This window comes from Octodon degus, unplaced genomic scaffold, assembly GCF_000260255.1.
Source record: "Octodon degus isolate 3935 unplaced genomic scaffold, OctDeg1.0 scaffold00061, whole genome shotgun sequence".
Classification (NCBI taxonomy): domain Eukaryota; kingdom Metazoa; phylum Chordata; class Mammalia; order Rodentia; family Octodontidae; genus Octodon; species Octodon degus.
Window position 1 is genome coordinate 11155279 of NW_004524637.1, and position 20606 is coordinate 11175884.

General features: G+C 38.6%; 1 protein-coding gene across 6 annotated transcripts in view; it reads right to left on the minus strand.

The window, feature by feature from the left end:
* Fam135a (family with sequence similarity 135 member A) overlaps positions 1–20606 on the minus strand; it is a 113206-nt gene that overhangs the window by 83600 nt on the left and 9000 nt on the right. For 4 of the 6 annotated variants that reach the window (XM_004634382.2, XM_023718692.1, XM_023718693.1 and 1 more), the window contains exons 3-5: positions 18103–18192; positions 15804–15919; positions 8768–8847 (exon numbers count right to left, since the gene is read on the minus strand). In XM_004634382.2, the coding sequence (XP_004634439.1) occupies positions 8768–8847; positions 15804–15880 (157 nt within the window). In that variant the 5' untranslated portion in view covers positions 15881–15919; positions 18103–18192. The remainder of the gene's footprint in view (positions 1–8767; positions 8848–15803; positions 15920–18102; positions 18193–20606) is intronic. The other 2 variants (XM_023718690.1, XM_023718691.1) reach the window with 1 other exon arrangement.

Genomic DNA, 20606 nt, shown 5'->3' on the forward strand with positions numbered 1-20606 from the left:
CATAAGTGAAATAAACCAGACACACATGTGTAAATATCGTATAGTTTCCCTAGTATAAGAACTCAAAAGAAGAAATACAAATAGAAAGGTATAATACCAGTAAAAGGAAAGCAGGATCTCGAAGACTAATCAAAAGAGGGAAAGGAGAAGAGCTAGGAAACATGACAATGTCTTTTTATCTATCTTTTTAAGACACAGTTTTGCTATGCAGTTCAGCCTGGCCTTGATTTCACTCTGCAGCCCAGGATGGCCTCAAACTTGCAGCGACCTTCCTGCCTCAGCTGTCTGAGTACTCGGATCACGGGTATGCATCAGCACGCCTGGGCCAGCACCTTCTTAAAGACAAGGTTCATGTATTACATGTATTTTACTTCACATAGTATTATGAAAATGGCTATATTTACAGATGTGGAGAAATGAGAATCCATCTTGTATCCACCATGGGAAATCTGGTGCAGGTTCCTCTAAAAAGTTAAAAATAGAACTACCAGGTGACAGAGATCCCATCTCTGAGTATCCAAAGGAATGCAAACAGAATCCTAAAGACACATCTGCACTTCCGTAATCACTGAAGCTTTCTTCGTAGCAGCCAAGGAGCACAAATTATCTAAATGTCTATCCACAGACGAATGGATGAAGAAAATGTGCTTCACACGCACAACAGAATACTATCAGCCTTAAGGAGGAGACCTCCTCACATGCTAAGAGACGGGTCAGTCTTAGGGACAGTGCGCCCTGGAAGTAGCCCGGTCCCAGCAGCAGCTTTCCACGTGGCTCTGCTCACAATGCACCCTCAAGCAGTCACACACAGGAAGGAGAAAGCAGAGCAGTGGCTGCCAGGGTCCTGCAAGGAGGGTAAAGGGGGACAGTATCCAGGGGTGCAGTTTCGGTTACACAGGACAAGCAAATGCTGGAACTGGCTGTAGATTAATGTACACATAACTAACAATACTGCAGGTACACTTTAAAATTTAAGAAGCTAGATTTCACATTATGTTACCTCTAGAGTGCTAATGCCACACGGTACTCGGATGGCCTGCACGCGCCCTCATTTGCAGGCCAACATTTTCATCCCCATCAATGCTCTCAACTGTCTAACTAAGCAGAAAGCCCTTGGAGGTGACACAGAAGAGGGGGACAAGATGCCCTGAAGGGCAGGGTCATTCAGCGCCCACGTCTTTCCCTGTACTTCTGAAACATCCACGTATTCATTATGTAGTGATCAGGTCATGGGAACAGCAGTTGTGTCCTTGTCCATAGCTTCATTTGGGTTAAATCAAGATCCTTTCCTGCTACTTTAAAATCCAGACTACAGTATTGCTTGTGTCAGTCCCTGTTCTCTGCGAGAGCGCCAAAGACCGCACACCTCCTGTCTACCTGCGACCGGGTACCCGGTCTCCCTCCCCAACCCGCTTTGGCCTCTGGTAACCACTACTGTTCTTATATTTTCTAATCTGAAGTGGTTTCTTTTTACTATATAATTTACTTGCTCAGGATCTTGGCATAATGACGATGAGAGTGGTAAAAAGGCAGTAAATTTGTTTGTTTTTGGTTTTTTGATACCGGAGATCAAACTTAATTATCAGTTAGTTTTTTTCATAGCTGTCTTTTAGCAGGTTTCATAAATGTCCTTCCATTAGCTGTTCTGGAGTTTTATGATGAATGGGTATGAGTCACATTTTTTTCTAAAATTATTTTTTTAATTATAGTTTTAATTGTATGTATTGGGGGTACAGTGTAATAATTTAATATGTGTACATAATGTGTAATGAACAATAATTTGCACTCATCACCACTATTCTACTCTCTACTTCTTTGTTATTTTTTTCCTACTTTTACATAGCCTTTCTCAGAGGATCTTAGAAATCAAATATGTGTATTTAAGTCTTAGACCCAAGTATGTGTATACTCAACTTAATGATTCGAGTCTGAAACTCTTCCTTTTAAGTATTAAACAATACCTCCATGAAGTTACAGTCCACATTTACCTTTTTCATTAATTTAGGACTGAGTATTACGTCTCACACAAAATAGGCACTTGACAAGCATTTACTTGATGAATTAGACCTACCTTCTTAATTTAGAGGCCTACTTCCTTGCTCAAATGACTGTTTTCATTTTGCCTTTCAGTAACCCACTAGCACAAATAACAGCTACACTGCGCAAGACTTGCCATACTGTAATTAGAAGCTTACAAATACTTAGGTTGCTCATGTAATTCACATTTTACACCAATCCCCATCTTTCTACACTTCCATTTTCTTTGTCTAAGCTGCAGGTCTTGGTATCTCTTCCGCATGGTGAGCACCCATTCAACCCTGAAGTATCAGTCACCAGCAGCCATGAACACAGAGAGCTGCTTTCCCAGTTCCCAGACGAACTTGGTGGAAACACCCAAGCAAGTGATTGCAGGACAATATGATAACCTTTTAACTCCCTCTTTCAGGCCAAAACAAATGGCAAAGTAATTATCACCATCTCTTAAACAAGATGAAAAAGATGACAGCGGCAGAAAGAGGCTGTTGACGTGGAGCAAGCAAGATGGAGAGTGTGCCCATGAACACACAGCTTTCATAAGCCACACAGATCGGTGGAAGGGTAAGCTGGGAAGAGCTTCCCACGAGATTATCAGGTACTGAGAACGGTAGCAGATCAGTGACAAAACATGAATCGTCTCTAGCTAAATTTCTTAAGACTTTATTTTCTACAGGCTTTGCTTTTTAATGTGTTTGTTATTTGACTACTTTAGTACAATTTCATTTCTGAGAAAAAAAACTGTAACACGGTAAGCACTAAATAAGGTATACGGAAAGTGTTCAAAGCATATAGCAGAAGAAGCGTCTGACATTCTACGGAGGTTATTTATGGCATAAGGAGGGAATAAGAAGGGAAGAGCAGATAGATATTAAAAGCAAACAAAAAAGTTTCATTTCAATAATACTATCACAATTAAAAATAGTAAGCAATTATTAAAAATTTTATGGAAACTGTAACATTTCAAACTGATGCCAACTTACTAGAGTCAACAATGACTTTTCTATTGTCAAAATCCATGAATGCTTTCTAATTAATCAATTTTAACAGCTCCATAAATCCTTTGTCTTTCTTGACTGATGTTATTGAAGGTGACAGCTATTTCCTGATCTAACCCTCCCACTGTCCACATGATCTTGTGCTGGAAATAATTTAATTGTACTGCAACAGCTGTAAAATACCATCTAATTCCCTTCCATGCAACACACAGGCAAATGTCATCATTTTTTCTTTTGTTCCTGAAAGTTTCCTAGAAACATGTAGTTGTAAGAATTACAGTAAAATACAGTGCAATAAACAAGACATTAAGATGAATGCATATTAACCATCCAGTAGAAAAGTATGAAGATGAAATATAGGAAGTAAACCATGTTGTTATGTTGAGCTGTGGGGGACTCAGGTCAATAATTTCTGACATTGCCAGTTAAACAGAAGACCCAATGATATTATGGGCTTCTGTACTCTTTTAGAATATTTTGCTGAGTTTACACACCTATAATATTCAACAACGGAACTTAAAAAAATTGGGGTATAACTATGAATGTCCATTTTGTATCTGTGTATTCAAAGTGGTTGGGATAGATATATAGTTGCATTCTCTTAATGAATAGAATGATTTTTTCTAATGGTGTTTGTAAGTAGGATCACAAGTCTGCATCTTGTACAGCAATTAACCACTGAGAAGAATGTATGCAGTGTATTATTTGTTGAAACTGTACTTTTGATTTGATTTGAAACTGTCTCATTGCTATATGTTTATCAATAAAACTTTGAAAAGAAAAAAAAAGATGAATGCATATATCAAAGAAAAACATCAGATATAAAAAGCACTAAGAAAATCCAAGCCTTTAGAGGAAAAGGAGATTTAAAAGATTTTTAGAGAATAGAAATGAGGGCCAGGGAGATGGCTCAGCAGAATAAGTGCTTGCCTGGCAAGCACAAGGGCCTGAGTTCAATCCCTGGTTCTACCAAAAAAAAAAAAAAAAAAAAAAGCAAAATAAGAATAGAAATGAAAGAGAATTAATACAAAATATAAAGAGAAATTATCCTAAGTAAAATTAGGATATTATATTATGGATAAGGCTAAAATATTATTCCATGTATCTATTAAGATAAACACAGAGAAGGGATTTCTGAGATGAAACATTTTTGGAAGGATATTTCCCACACAAATTTATAAATATTAAGAAGATACACATTCCAGGCATTCCTTAATGGTATTTTAAAATGAAATAAATCGTAACGAGGGAAGGACATAAAGAACAGAAACAATGCCTCAAAACTAATCAGCAGAGGCGTACAATCATCAGTACATCTGGAATAGAAAAGATCTTGAGATGTTATATATGGTTTACATTTCAGATATGCAGAGAAGAGTTTGTCTTTTGGACAGAAGGTGAGAAAAAAGTGCGAAAGTTTTGATAGTTTTTTTCCTTCTGTCCAAAATGTAGTTTTGTTTGTCACTTTGATTGTTGCAGTTTAAATAAAAGTATGCAGTTTCTGCCAGCTCCACACGCTGTGCCAGCCCTGCCCTGGGCCCACCAAGCAGGCCACCAGAACCGGGCATGGTGGTGCACACCTGTAATCCCAGGGCTGGGGAAGCTGAAACAGGAGGACTGGTGAGTCTGAGCACTAGCAAGACCCTGTACCAAATACATAAATTTCTGGTACAATATTATGAAAATACATGGATAATGTTTTTACAAAAAGTTACAATTACTTATCAAGGAAGTCTATTTTTCCCCCAAACCAGGCTTCTTTGTTGACCAGAATCTGCCATGAGCTGCCCACTTTTAGGTAACATCCCCTTTCTACATCCTAGTATCCTCTCAGGTCAGCCACACTTCACAGCTGCTCCCAGGGCTTAGACACTGAACTGGCAGCAACAGCGACAAAATCTGGACTTAGAATCAAGAAAACACAATCACAGTCACTAAGAAAAGGCTGAAAAAGAGAAAGATCCCTAATTGGCCATTTCTGAAATACACACTGTCACTACACTTTTTAGTGACATTAGTTATATTTTTGCCAATTGGCCTAGTAGTTGAACCCTGATTTATACTAATTGTGGTAAAAACCGAATCTTTTCCTACCAATACTTAGTCAGTGGAGAGTAATAATCACAGGGCTTGACTCAAATGGATTTACCCATAAAATAAGCCTATCTTCTGGAGTACCTTTCTTTCTTTTTTTTAGAATACCTTTCTTAAAAAGACAAAGAAGGCAATAAAATTTCCACTTTCTGGTCAAAGCCAAACTGAGTAAACTGAGCAACCATATTCACTTGAAAGCAAAACATCAAATGGAGTAAGGCTGTGGAAGAAGAAGCAGCTAAATCCAAATGTCACAATATCGGTACTGCTAAGATTTCAGAGATAAGGTATCATGTGATATGACGATTGAATAATGATTTGGGGCCTTGAAATTATCTATGGAAAGAATCTCCATGTCACTATCAATAAACTTAACAGATGAGTCCCTAGAGACCAGTCTGGAGACCAGCTGTTACAGTAAGCAGGCAGTGACTCAAACACTACTAGGGATGCATTTAGCTCACAAGTTACTGAAGTCAGAACAAGCAAAAAGCTTTGGAAGAACTGTAAGACGAAAGACACCAAGAAACAGAAAGGTCTCCATGCTGCCACAGAGGACCTCTGTGTGCTTTCCAACATAGTGTGTGCTGAGTCCTCAGGCTTTGGGATGCTCTCACCAGCCAGAAAACGCTGGACGGCACATCCAGCTGCACGTAACTGCAACTGCTGGCTGCTAGGAACCCTGCCAGACGCCTACCTCGGAACTATGTGGCTATGAGGCCAGCATGCTCCTAACTGGGGCAAAAGGCCTTCCCGGAAGAACAGAAACAAAGTAGCAGAGACACTCCCGGACTTGGGGGAATCTGACAGGCAGTAATGGGTTAGATACTGCTGGCTAACTTACTCCTCACAGCCACAAAGCCACTTCTGAAGCCTTTCTTATCCTCAACTCATCAGTGACATGACAGCTGGAGGAAATGGTTCCATTAGGTTTACGTCAAGATAATGTATTGCAAAGAGGAAGTTATAAGGCTACCACTAAGCAAGTTACTTTAGATGAAATGAACCAACCACAATAAATTTTGCAACATTTAACTCTATTGGCTAAAGCAGTGACAGCGAACCTTTTGGAGTAGTCAGCAACCTGCTGTGGCATGTATGCAGAGGTTCGCCACCACTGTTCTATAACACCCTAAATAATTGGAAAGATCTTACTTTCTAGTGGTGGATTTGTCTACCAATCATCATTTGCATTCACTATTAATGCCAATATTTACAATCTTTCTTGGAATTACTTTGTAATAACAAGCAAAGCTAAAACTTTTGAGTCCTTTGAGATAGTTATTTAAAATATTAAAAATATAAGGTGGAAATACTACTTTAAATGTTTTTGAAAGATAGTAAAATAAAATTAATGATTAAAAAGTCTGTTGTAGGCTGGGGAGATGGCTCAGTAGAATAAGTGCTTCCCTGGCAAGCACAAGGGCCTGAGTTCAATCCTTGGTTCCACCAAAACAAAACAAAAAAAAAAAAGTTTGCTGTAATAGTTTTACCTTTCTTTATTATGAAGTCTATTTTCCAGAAAAGCAATAATAAAAGAATGAAGAAATCAAACCTGGCATTAATGAGGAGCTATCCAGGCTCCATATAAAGAAAATTACACAGCCTGAGGTTAGGAAAGCACTGCTTTTTCTTCTGGCATATTCCTTTTGGGCTTTCGGCCAATCATTTGCAAAGATCTGTCTTGCTTTGTCCATGTCCTCTCAGATCTTTTCTGCAAGTATCTCTTCTCCCCCTCTCTTCAGTGTTGATTTTTTCCCTGAGTTAATTAATTTCATATCCAAACATTTAAAAAGCTGTATCATGTTATTAATTCTAAATCAAAGTGAATCAATATAAAAAAGTGCTAACTTCAGCATGGATAATCATTTTTCAAAACCTCCCTCAGGCCCACAAACTAAGAGAACTTCAGCTGTTGAGAATTAATATTCACAGGCTTAGTTTGCTCACAACCATAAGAACGAAGAAAAAATTGATTCAATGTAGAAAATTCAGTCCTTAAGGTACTTATTTGGCCTTTTAAAATTACGTCAAACATCTCGAAAGCAAAATACTGTCTGACATCTCTTCTAACTTTTTCAAATGGCAGTGTCAGACAAAATAGATGAAGAAACTTCCTCTACTAGTTTTAAGGAAGTTCAAAGGGACAATGAAATCCACTGTGTAACATCAGTTATTTTAATGCCTCTGTGTTTCTCAAAAGTAGACTTACAAAAGAAAGTCTACTTGACAATAAACACACACACAAAAACATAGGCCAGGTTAAGAAAGAAACTTTCTTCCTTTTTAAGAGCACAAAGCTATTTTTCATTTTTTGGTCCTAAACAATGGGCTTTCTTGCAGATTCTGATAGGCTTCAAAAAGAACAAACTGTCCATGAAGTACAAATCATCAAACTGTAGCATTAACGAGCACTTAAATGTCCCGGAATGAGAAAACATACTAAACAGTTCAAATCTCCAGCCTTTCTGATAACAAAAGCGGAGTGAGGCATGGTGGAGCACGCCTGTCATTCCAGCACTCAGGAGGCCCAGGCAGGAGAATGGAGTTCAGGACCAGCCTGAACTATGTAGTAAGCTTAAGGTCCCACTTCTTGGGACCAAGACGTGTCTTGTTTTTATTCAGCATAGGGTCTACAGGGTCTCACTGCATAGATAGGACTCATAGTGATCCTCCTGTTTTCAGCCTCCCAAGTCCTGGAATTACAGGCGCATGCCACGATGCCCAGTCTCAATCACCCTCTTAGCGGGGGCGGGGCTGGCACAGCAGGCCAGGGATCGAACCCCCGGCCCCTGCATCTGCCTAAGCAGGCGCTTAGTCTGCTGAGCTTTCTGGCCGGCCCAAGAAGTGTTTTGGATGTCAAATTTTTAAGATTATGGAATACTTATATATACATAATACCAAGTCTAAACATAAAATTCATTTGTTTTTTATATAACACTTTGTATACATAGGCTAAAGGTGATCTTATATAATAAATTGTGTGTCTGTTTTGACAAGCTTTCATATGAAATATAAAATTTTCTGCTTCATTTTCAAAAAGGTTTTAGATCTTAAAATATTTCAGATGTCAGATTTTCAGACTAGATATGCTTGACCTATATACTTCATTGAAAAAGCCAACAGACAGGGCCACTCATTTTAGCTTAAACCCCTTAAATATTGGTGTTTCACTGAAGAGCAGGAGGAAATAGTAACTGCTATAATACACCTATTTTATACCTTCCAACACTGTTATCTAGCTCTTTGTTTTCTAATTAGAGTAATTCATCCCTCCCCACCTAAAATGAAAGAAAGGTAAAAACAATGCTCTCAAAATGCATTTTGTAAATTTTACTGTAAAATGTCTTTGTAGTTATAGGACAAATTGCATGGGTACATGCACTGTGTCTTTTTAAATGACATCTTATACAATATAATTGATTCTACTTATGTTCATTTTCATTACACTTTCATAAGCTTTTTTTATGTGTTTGTTGTAAGAAATCAAAAAAATAGTTACCTATAATCAAGCTTATTTACTTGGCCCAAATACATCACCACCACACCATTTAATATCTTATATTTACAATGAGAAGAATTACTGACCACTAATTTTCCTACAGATTTCCTTTTCAACTTGAAAATATTCCTTGACTTACCTGTTGCATGTAACAAACTGGCTTCTACTTTGTGGGGAATTCTTGGTGGAATTTTCATAGATGCACGAATCTGGTAAAAACTATAACAAAAATAAACAAGGAAATGATTTCAAAATATGCTATACTGCAATTTCTACATTTTCACCTATTAAAATAATACAAGTATATCAGTTTTCCGTGACATGGGATAACATTCTCAGACTAACATATCAAATAGGACATACCAAGAAATGGCAACCCAGCAGGTACAAAGATGAATGAGAGAAACAGAAGCAATGCATATGGATTTCTCACTTTCTATGAGAGAATCTGATGGCAGCATGCAATCAGAAAGGCAGCTGAGAGTTTTACTAATTGGTTTGTTGATTTTCTTTTAAAATATGACATTACTCTTAAATATAATTTGGAGAAAATATCAGAAAAGTTATATATGTTTTTCAAAAATGGCTCAATACTGTGACAAAATAAAGGTATGTATTTGGTTTAAGAAACTTAGGGGTCCTGGGGAGATAGCTTAGAATAAGTGCTTGCCTGGCAAGCACAAGGTCCTGAGTTCAATCCCCGGTACCACAAAAAGAAAAAAAAAAGAAACTTACATTTTTTTTTCCAAGTTAAGACCTATTTGTTTATGTATTTTTATCTGCTTACTTATTTGAAAGAATTTACATATATACACACACTGGTACCCTAGTCTCCCCAGCGAGTATTTAATATTTATTTTTCAATAATAATTTTCTAGGAGTTGGGGAGATAGCTCAGCGGCATAAGTGCTTGCCTGGCTAGCCCAAGGTAGGGAGTTCAATCCCCAGCCCAGAACTGGGTGTGGTGGTGCACTGCTGTAATCCCAACACTTAGGAGGTTGAAACAGGAGAATCACTGTGAGTTTGAGATTAGCATGGGTCTACGAAGTGAGCACAAGTTGACATAATTATATCAGCTCACTCCAAAATGCGTAACAAGAATCTCTCTCTCTCTCATACACACACACACACACACACACACACACACACAAATTCTAGAGCACGTTAAATTATTAAATCAGCAAATAATACAAAAATTGGAAAAAATATAGAGCCAGATCACAAAAGGAGAATTAAAGAATTAGTAAAGGAAAGGGTAAAGGGATAAGAACATGATCAAACTCTATAGAGATAGAGAATTAGTTGAAATTAAGATGAGGTCTGCTTCAAAACATGAGATTAAAAACAAATCAGCTTAATCAGAACAACACAATTTTCTAGGAACTCTTAGCAATAATGGTGGGGAATTTCAACACTTTACTTTCCTCAGTGGAAAAAAAAAATCAACAAACATCTGAGTTGTTCCGTACTAAAAGAGCAAAAGAACCTAGCAGTCATTTACAGAACATTCTATTCAACAGTAGTACAGTATCTGTTCTTCCCTTCAGAAAATGACACATTCTCCAGGACAGATTATATGTGAAGCCACAATCAAGTCTCAATAATTTTTTTAAAAAATAAATAATATACCATAATGTATCTTCTAAGACTATGACCAATATTAAATCAAGTCAACAAGAATAGAGAACACGGGAATTGAGTATCATGCTCCTAAAATAACTAATGAGAAAGAAAAGAAATAAAAGGAAAATATAATTTTTAGATACTAATGACTATACAACACACCAAAGTCTGGGATACAGTCAAAGTAGCACACTAAGAGGGAAGTTTATAGAAAGAAACGTATATATCAAAAAACTAGAAATACTTCACATAAGCTAACAATGTACCTCAAAAGATTTAGAAAAGAACCAACCAACAAGAAAAGAAGATCAGGATGTAAGTAAATAAAACTGAAGATAAAAGAGCAAAACAAAAGATCAATGAAATAAAGACTTGATTTTTCTTCTCCTCTGTATTTTAAGGAAGGGACTACAGGGTGTTCAGAGTCTCACTACTAGATCAGACTTGTAGTGAATCTCCTGTTTACAGCCACCCAAGAGCTGGGATTACAGGCGCGTGCCACCATGCCCAGTCTCAATTGCTATCTTAGGGTGCCCCACGGATGGGGGCGGCATGGCAGGCCCAGGTATTGAACCCCTGGCCCCTGCATCTCCTTGCAAGCACTTTAATCCACTGAGCTATTTGGCCAGTCCTTATTGACTTTTCTTAAAAGAACAAATAAAATTGAAAAATCTTGAGTGAGACTGACCAAGAAAAAAAAGGGTTGAACTAAATAAATAAAATCAGGGATAAAAAATGAAATGCTAGAATTTAAGCTCTACAATTAAAAATGAGAAAATACTAGGAATTATATGCTTAAAAACTTTAAAAAGAAACAAATGAATTCCTAAACATACAACCTAACAAAACTGAGTCAAGAGGACATATGAAAACAAGAAAGAAATAATGAATAATGACATAAACAAATTCAGTAAAGCTGTGGGATACAAAATCACTGCAAAAACAAAAACAAACCTAAAACAAAACAAAACAGGAGCAGGCTGGGGAGATAGCTCAGCAGTCCAAATGCCTGCTTGGCAAGCACAAGGACCTAGGTTTGATCCCCGGTACCACATGCCATGCTGGCCCTGCATCAAGCCAGCCACCAAAACTGGGTGTAGTGGTACCCAACTATAATCCCAACACTGGGGAGGCCAAGACAGGAGGATTACCATGAGTCCAAGCTGCATAGCAAGACCCTATCCCAAATAAATATTTCTTTAAAAGTAGAAGCATTTTTATACATCAATAATGAACTTCAGAAACAAAACAATAAATAATTCACAATAGCTACAACAGTAATGAAACATTTAGGAATGAATTTAGCCAAGAAAATTAAAGATCTCTACAACTATAAAAACTAATGAAATTACATGGACACACAAAAAGTGGAAAGATGGCCCATGTTCATGGATTAGAATAATCAATACTGTTTAAATGATCATATTGCTCAAAGCCATTCTTAATTTCAAAGCCGATTCCCAACAAAATATTAACAATTTTCCTCACAGAAACAGAAAGAACAATTCTAAAATTTATACAGAACAAAAACCCCAGAGTAGCTGAAGCAATCCTGAATAAACAACAAAAAACAATGCTGGAGCCACCCTAACATCTGACTACTACAAAGCTCTGACTAAAGCAGCGTGTGTCTCAGCCGCTTTCTCCACTGAGAAAGCAATAGCCAATGCCCACAGTTAGAAGAGGAGTTTACGCGGCCTGCAGTTCACCAAGACTCCAGGTCCACAGGTGGGTGGCTCCAAAGCAGAAGGAATGACATGCGGCAGCAAAGCATCGCAGAGCACACAGGGCTCCGGCTCCGCACAGGCAGAAGCCAGCCGCACCCAGCAGGGGCTGACCGCAGCTCTTTTGGCCCCTTCCATCTCATCCAGGCTACTTAGGGCCGGCAGCACTCACACCCTTAATCCTAGCGTTGCAGTCAGTGAGACAGCTCTGAGGTCTAAAACATCTGCTTTGGCAAACACAGGGTCCCCAGCACCACACGCTGTGCCAGCCCTGCCCTCAGGGCAGGCTGAGCCCGCCACCGAAAAATCTTAACATTGCATTATGAATCTCAGCATCATACACTCTAGATCCAGTGGCTTCTGAAAAAGCCCCACCTGAGACCACAGGACACTTTAGGGGACAGCTAAACACAAGCCGGAACAGCGTAGTATTGTCAACAAAACAAAAAACAAACATACACAGACCCATGGAACAGAACTCCGAAATTACAGCCAACTGATTTCTGACAAGCCCCCCACACACACACATCCCTCAAAACCTAAATAAAAGGAAGAGTGGAATTACAAGAAAATGTAGAACACTGTTAAGACTTTGATGTAGGCAATGATTTTTTGGATAGGACCCCCAAGGTACAGACAATAAACATAAAAATAGTCAGGCTTGGTAGCACACAGCTGTAACCCCAGCACTCTGACAGGCTGAGGCAGGAGGACTGCAAGTTCACATCCAGCCTGAATAACTTAAGTCTCAGGGAGACATTATCTTAAAACAAACAAAGAAACAACAACAACAACAAAATGTTGGGAGATGTGGCTCACAACAAAGGCTCTGGGTATATCTGCATTTTTTTTTTTTTTTTAATGTATTTGGTACAAGGTCTCACTACCCAGCTCAGACTCATAGTGAAGTTTACCATATTTTAATCAGATTAAACGTCTGTGATAAAAATAATACTGTTTTATTTGGAAAGAGCAACTTTATGTTTTCTATTTATTACACAGTATAATGCACCTGATCCATGTAATATTTATCAGGTATATTAATATTCTGTTAAACTTTTACAGTGTAAAGGTCAGAGGAAGTTACACACACGTATACAAATATGAAAAGTATCTTACAGGGCCAGCCTGATAGCTCAGCAGACTAAAGTGCCTGCTTAGGCACAGTGCAGAGGCCTGGGTTTGATCCCACAGGGCGCCCTTAAATGGTGACTGACACTGGGCGTGGTGGCACATGCCTGTATTCCCAGCATTTGGGATGCTGAAAACAGAAGAATCACTATGATCCAATCTACGTACTGAGACCCTGTAGACCCCGTCCCAAATACAGAAAAAAAAAATAAATAAATAAAGTATCTTACAAAAGGCAGCTAATGGCTTTTCAAATAACTTTCTGTTAATGTAGCTGAAGCAAACAAATTGTTTCCTACCTAAATCAGTCTGTAAATCCAACTCCACTACTCTTTCTTTTTAAAAACACCAATTAGCATTGGGTAATTATATTTTAAACAAAATAAATGCACAACGTGTAATCTCTACACTGATTTAACAAATGTGGCCAATGCTTCTGTTCTTCCTCCTATTCACACCTTTATAATGCAACCCATGGAAAGAACTGGAATGTTGGTGCTCTCCACCTCTTACAGCTGAGCTGCCTTATGTATGACATTTCCTGGCCAATACACGGCAACAGAGGTGACAGTGCACGTTTCAGCCCCTGGTCTCCTTGAATGAGGTTCTCTCCCTTTTCAGAGAAACTGCAAGATGAAAGACTGTAGAACAGAGCTGAGCCTGTCCAGCCGAGGCCACTCTGCAGCCCTGAGAACCAGCCAACCTGTCTGCTGACTAGGGACTGAGACCCAAGACCCGCAGAGACCAGCCACGCCAGCCAGCTCAGCACAACTACTCAGACGATCCACAGACTTGTGAGCAGGCACAAATGCTTATTACTACAATGCTTTATTGTATGAGTAAGTGACAAATGCAACAATGAACATCTAGAATTGTGTGGGCCAACTGTTTTGTGTGTGTGTGTGTAAATGAGAGAGAGAGAGAGAGAGAGAGAGAGAGAGAGAGAGAGAGAGAGAGAGAAACAGTTCTAATTACAGAAGGTGAAAAATAACAGAAATTGTACAGGATGAAAAAATATGGTAATTCTGTTATATAGAGATGAAATGTACAGTTAATAATAACTTGGAGAAGCCAGACATGAACCTAAGAAAATTTTGATCTAAGAAAGCTAATTTTCAAGCAAAAGTTGAATAATGTCAACTACCTGCACTTAAGTACATACAAGACTGTATGAGAAAAATCAGCCAAAGGAACTGTAGTCATTTTATGTGATGAATCTAGAGTGAAGAGAGGCACCAGGACATGCTGGCTGGAAAATAGAACACTTCTGTTTCCACTTCTTAAAAGATTTTCAAAGAAAGATGAAGCCCATGGACGAAGATAAAATCAAAGAACTGCCAGCAGGGATTTTCATGGAAAGAATTAAGGCACAGTCTAAGGAGAAGATCTCAGCGTGGCCAACGGGTCGTAGGAAGCTTTATGGGCCAGATCCCACAGGAATGCAGATGGCTGGGAAGCAGTGACTACATTCTGAGAGCTAGAGTCTTTGAAAAAAATCTGCGATTATGGCACAGAAAGGACCCCAGCTGGCATACAGAAAGCTCACTGCCTGCCTGTTTTTAAAGATATGCACTGAGTAGGTAGCCCAGGCTGACTGAACTTAGGACCCTCCTGCCTCAGCCTCCCATGTGCTGGAATCACAGACAGGCAGCAGCATGCCTAGCTCCATGTCTGTGAGTGGTACTGGCCAAAATGCAACCCTTCCAGCTGGGGGTGGGGGCACATACCTAGAGCCTCAGGACTATCAGTGATTTCAGGCCACACCTTGTCTCAAAAAAACAACACATTCATTCTGGGCTCTCCACTGGCCCTGTGACCTGCATTGCTAAGGGACCACAGTGGAATAAATGGTCTGTCAACTTAAGGGACCCTGCATCTTCTGTTCTCTTCCCTGGACTTCTGTTTCTGCCAAAAAATAAGTGTAAGATGGCCGGTTTCATTTTTTCAACAAGATGGTAAAGCCAAAGCAACAAAAAGAGAATGTCTTTTATTCTACACCTTCTATTGGTCGTAATAACCCCACACCACCCAGTATAGGCCTTCAGATTTGTATGTAGAGTTACTGTAAATGCCTCTAAATTGTCCCTGATGCTCCTTTTTCCACTATGCAAGCATGCATTTAAGCTGTCATGATTCCCACTGTGTTAATAAGAGCTCATACAAATAGTGATAATTCTAATCTTACTTGGCAATTACTAGTGCTGACCTAAATCCACAGTGCCAGTTCTTCCCTAGACATTAAAATATTTCCTTGGCCTGCCCAAGTCCTGTTCACTCTGATCCTGTCTCTCCTGTGACTCCCCTAGAGTCCCAACCCAGAAAGACGGCCTTCTGTTCCAAGTCCCACACACCTACGCATCCTCACTGCAGTTCTATCTCGTATGCTCTGCATTTCTACTTAGCTGTTTTGCATGCATTTACAAGAAACTATATTAGTCATACTATATTATAAACTTTTAAGGAGTAAAAATGAGATCTTACATGCTTTCATTACAGTTTGCTTAATGGACAGTGCAAACTCATAAATACATGTTGAATACATTCAGCACTATCACTAATCCATGTAATTCCTAAATAATTAACAAAATTTCTCAAAAACGACTTGAATATAGTTCAGTTTTCCTTTTATACACAAAAATGAAAGATAAAATCGTGCTTCTTATGCAGCATACACAATTTTCCCATTAAAATACACACCCTCTCTGGAATAAATCCACGTTGTAGAACTTGTTCAGCTCCACAGAGAATTCTACCATTGCTTGAACTTCGGTCATGTTTAATTTACACCCAGAAGACAAATCTGGTAACAGCACCTTAGTTAAAGAAAGGGAGGGAAACCATAAGAAAGATGATAAAAATGCCAATTTATAACATAGTTATTTAAACAAATTTCAGAATACACCACATAAGCAGGAAACAAAGCAATTTAGTTCAGAGTACCTAAGTTACCCTTAGCCAAATAAACAGCATCAGACTCTACCTTTCAAATAGCACTATTCTCTATAATTTAAAATTTGTCCTATTAAGAGTGCTTTTCCAAGGTTTGTTTCCATTGATGACACTGAATAAACAAATTGCTAAAAAATAAACTCTTGATTTTTATCTTATAAATAATAGTAACTTTTAAAAAATAATAGTAACCTTAAAAACTTAAGCTCCCTCATAATTTTCCAACTCCACAGTCAAAATGAGAATTAACATTCCTTAATCACCATGCAAATCCATGGGAAGCTTTTCTTTATTATGTGAAGAACAACTTTATAAATAACTATTCACTTTTAACTTAAAAATATTTGTCCTTTATTATAAAAGCCTAAGGTACTAATTTACAAAGAGGTCTCAAAAAATAGATGAACAAAAAGAAACATTTCCAATTCTTTTTTTTCTTTCACATCTGTAAGGTGGAAGTTTATTTTGACTCAGTTTATATAAGTTTCAATACATAGCTAGCTTAAAGGCAGGGAAGCAAAGCAGAGGACAAATATCTCTGCCATGGCTGGCAGGAAGCAGAGAGACAGATCAAGAAAGGAAGGAGACATACCTTTCTAGGCTACACACCCAGGGACCCACCTCCTTAGTCTGTAAGCCAAACTACATCTCTCAATATCACATTTAGCATTAAACTTATCAAGGGACTAATCTACTGGTAAGTAGAGAATCATACCCTATGAGGCTTTGTAGATACATCCAGTAAACCATAGTACTATATATTTTAAGAGAATATACAATGAAAGATTACATTATACAACAAATATTAAAAGGAACAGTATTATTAAGGGATTCAAAAATACTTTAGAGAACCGTATTTATTACACAACAAATGTTCACAATATACAATTAGTGTGGGGGCAGACAAATTACAAATAGTTATAGCACGATCTTGTTTTAATTTCTTAACTGCAAATCTCAAAGCATACCCTTGATAGTTTCACATACAAAAGATGTTTTCCACAACTCAGACCAGGGGTTATAATTTCTACTGAATCTCAGAAACTCACGTATCACCCCAAAGCCCTGAAATGTTTTCTGAGCTATAGACTTCTGGGAATCATTACCCTATACTCTGAGACAGTAGCTTCTCTCCTTGCTTTCCTACTCTATATTGGTGGAACTTCAATTATGGATTCCAATTTTTCCAATTAAGTTTATTCTGCTTTAGCTAGTCAATGGAACAATCATCCGTATCAATGGTACAAGGGAAGGGCTGGGGAGATGGCTCAATAGAATAAGCACTTGCCTGGCAAGCGCATGGGCCTGAGTTCAATCCCTGGTTCCAGGGGGGGAAATGGTACAGCGGAAGATTTATATGAGTTGAAGAAAAACCAGAGTATTGTCACACAAATTTAAAGAAATAAATGAAATTTAAATTGCTGGAAGACAATTCTCCAGGAGTCTCTGCTTATCTCCTAAGCAGAGACACTTACAACATCCACACCATCTTCTAAAGGATGTTTGCATAGTGCCTAAAGTCAGAGATAGTATCTCATACCTTCTAGAACAGAAGTCTCCCTCAAAGGCAAAAGTCAGGTGTCCATTACAAAAAGCCTCTGGTCCCATCAGCTCAGGGCTCCTCTCCTTTTGGTAAGCCACCAATACGCAGGTAACACCTGGCTCTAGCCACTGCTGCCTCAGTCCTCTTTTTTTTTTTTTTTGTATTTTTAGGGAAGGACCTAGAGGGTGTTAGGGTCTCACTACTAGATTGGACTTGTAGTGATCCTCCTGTTTACAGCCTCCCAAGAGCTGGGATCACAGGCGTGCGCCACCATGCCCGGGAATCGAACCTCTGGCCCCTGCACCTGCTTGCAGGCACTTTAATCAGTTGTCTGTCTTTAATCTGTGTGTCTCCTGTCTTCTGCCAACAGCCCTGGCTGCATAGCCACCTAACTTGTTCACTTGCAAGTAGGATAAAAATTGCAGACCCTTCACAATTTTCACTAAAATTTAGCAGATATTACAAACTATAGAAAATTATATGCAAATAACATATTCTTCTTACCTTCGCTGATTAAAACTTCATTTTAACATTATTAAATAATCAATCTTGTATTTCCAGTTACTGATTCTTGTTAAAAACATATTGTTCCTCCTAAGAGAAAAAATAGTAGGTCTTAAAGAAGCAATACACAAAAGTTTACCTTAAGGAAACCTACGTTTCATTACTTAATATTTTCAATTTACATAAAAAATTATACCACATGGCCTACAAATAAATTAAATTTTTCTAAGGCCAATACCAATTATTATAGCACCATTAACAGACTTTACATACACATAATTCAAAGTACAGTACAGTAAGTCATTTCTTTGTTGGTTCAGCAGCAATCCTTATGAATATGAAACAGTAAAAGTTTTTAAGATATAAACTATCACTTTAAAGAAGTTGGTGTATATGATTTATAAAATGTTTCTTGTATATTTGTATGTGTGCATACAATGAAGTATTTAAAATATTTTGACAAAAAGACTGCCAATGCTAGTTTTTCCTCATATTACAAATATTGTTTGAATACAAACTTTTGGGGCCAGCCAAATGGCTCAGAGGATTGGCACGAGCGCAGGGGCAGGGGTTCGATCCCCGGGCCTGCCGTGCTGCCCCCCCCCCCAGGGCCCTGAGACACAACTGAAACTGGGTGTGGTGGCCCACGCCTGTAATCCCTGCACTCGGAAGGCTGTGAAGAGGAGAATCACTGAGTCTGATCTAGTAGTGAGACCCTGAACGCCCTGCAGACCCTTCCCTAAAATACAAAAAAAAAAAAAGAAAGTAATAATAAAATAAACACACACGTGTTTTGCCCTTGGCGTAAGGGTCTCAGGAGCAAAGACTGTTAAGGGAGGCCCTGTGAGCGCTTCAATAGCTTGTTCCTCAGTCACGACATTACAGGCCCTTTCCAGGCTGCTGTTCTCAGTGTTACCTCCTCAATAATGTACAATAACCATCAATAATCAAAACCATGTGACCTTCACCTAAGCTAATGCTCACTGCATGGCAGTAACATCTTAGTGAAGACTTCTTTCCACATAGCCACGCTTTGGCTCTAAGTCAAGTGTGGTCAATCTTTATGCCTCAAGTGCAGTCAAGACAGAAAACAGGCTTCATTCAAACATTAACTGAACATTCACTGTAGGCCGAGAATCGCAGCATCACAGTGCAAGTGAGGGTTCAGTCTCTGGTCTCAAATCCTAATCTCAAAGAGGCATCAGGAGGAGATGAAGGTATGAAAACACAGCACAATTACAGCACGCCTAGGACTCGAGAGCCAGATCTAAGACTCTGATGGGGGGCTTCACCTTCATCTTCTCTTCGAGAAACACAGGACCCCACCAATCAGTCGTATTGGAGAAATAATAAAGAAGAGAAATACCTTGTCTCACTGAGCTGTTTTCATTTTTGGATCCCTACTACTTTGGCATCTTCATAAATACAGAAATATCAGAATTATTTTAGTTGTAACAAAATCCTAAACTATATATGGTACTTGCTTAGTAACTACATACCAGGTAAAAGAAAACCACACTACTGGAATAGTAGTACTGTGCTCCTCTTAAGTGGTGCAAAATGAATGATAAAAGTTATTTACAAGGGGCTGGAGAGATGACTCAGTAGAATAAGCGCTTCCCTGGCAAGCGCAAGGGCCTGAGTTCAATCCCCAGTTCCACCAAAAGGAAAAAAAGAAAGAAAAAAGAAATTATTTACAATAACCTACAAAGCTAGGTGCCCCATTTCTTTCTTCATCTCCTACATATCCACGTCCATCTAACACATCCATGATTTCACTTATGTCTTTATTATATTTTCTTTGCTAAATGACATCTTTATTGACGCAAAAAATTCGTTAGTCTATTCACTGCCAGATAGGTACTTAATTTAATATTTAATACAGTAACATTAAAGATTCTATAAATATTAACTATTATTTTTCTTTTATTTAAATTGAACTAATTTGAAAAGGGAATTATTACACTAACACACTGAAAACAGACATTTCCCAGGCAGTAGCCCGGGCAGAGATGCATGCCTGTAATTCCAGCTCCTCAGGAGGCTGAGGCAGGAGGACTGAAAGTTCAAGGCCAGCCTGGGCAACTTGGTATGTAATTGTTTCAAAACAAAAAATAAAAAGGGACAAGGATATAGCTCAGTAACAGAGTACCCATGGTATCAGTCCCCAGCACTGGAGAAAATGTTCCCTTCATTGGTACAAGTGTAGCCTGCCAGGAGTCTGCGCACTACACTCCTGGGTCCTTCTGTGCTGTGTGCTCTAAGGCTGGTGTCTACTCTTCTTCCAACCTTTCCCTTTCAGCAGAGAACTCCCTAAGCAGAAGCATGCACATGCAGCTAGAAAGAGAGATGATGATCCATTGCTGGCTTTCACCTCCCCTGCCCCCAAATCAGGAAACAAGAACTGCTAGAATTTTTAAAAATCAAAGCAACTAAAGGAAAGGAGAAAGGCATTAGTAAAAGAAGAGAAAAATGTAAAGGACAGCCTAGAGCAAAAGTGGAGC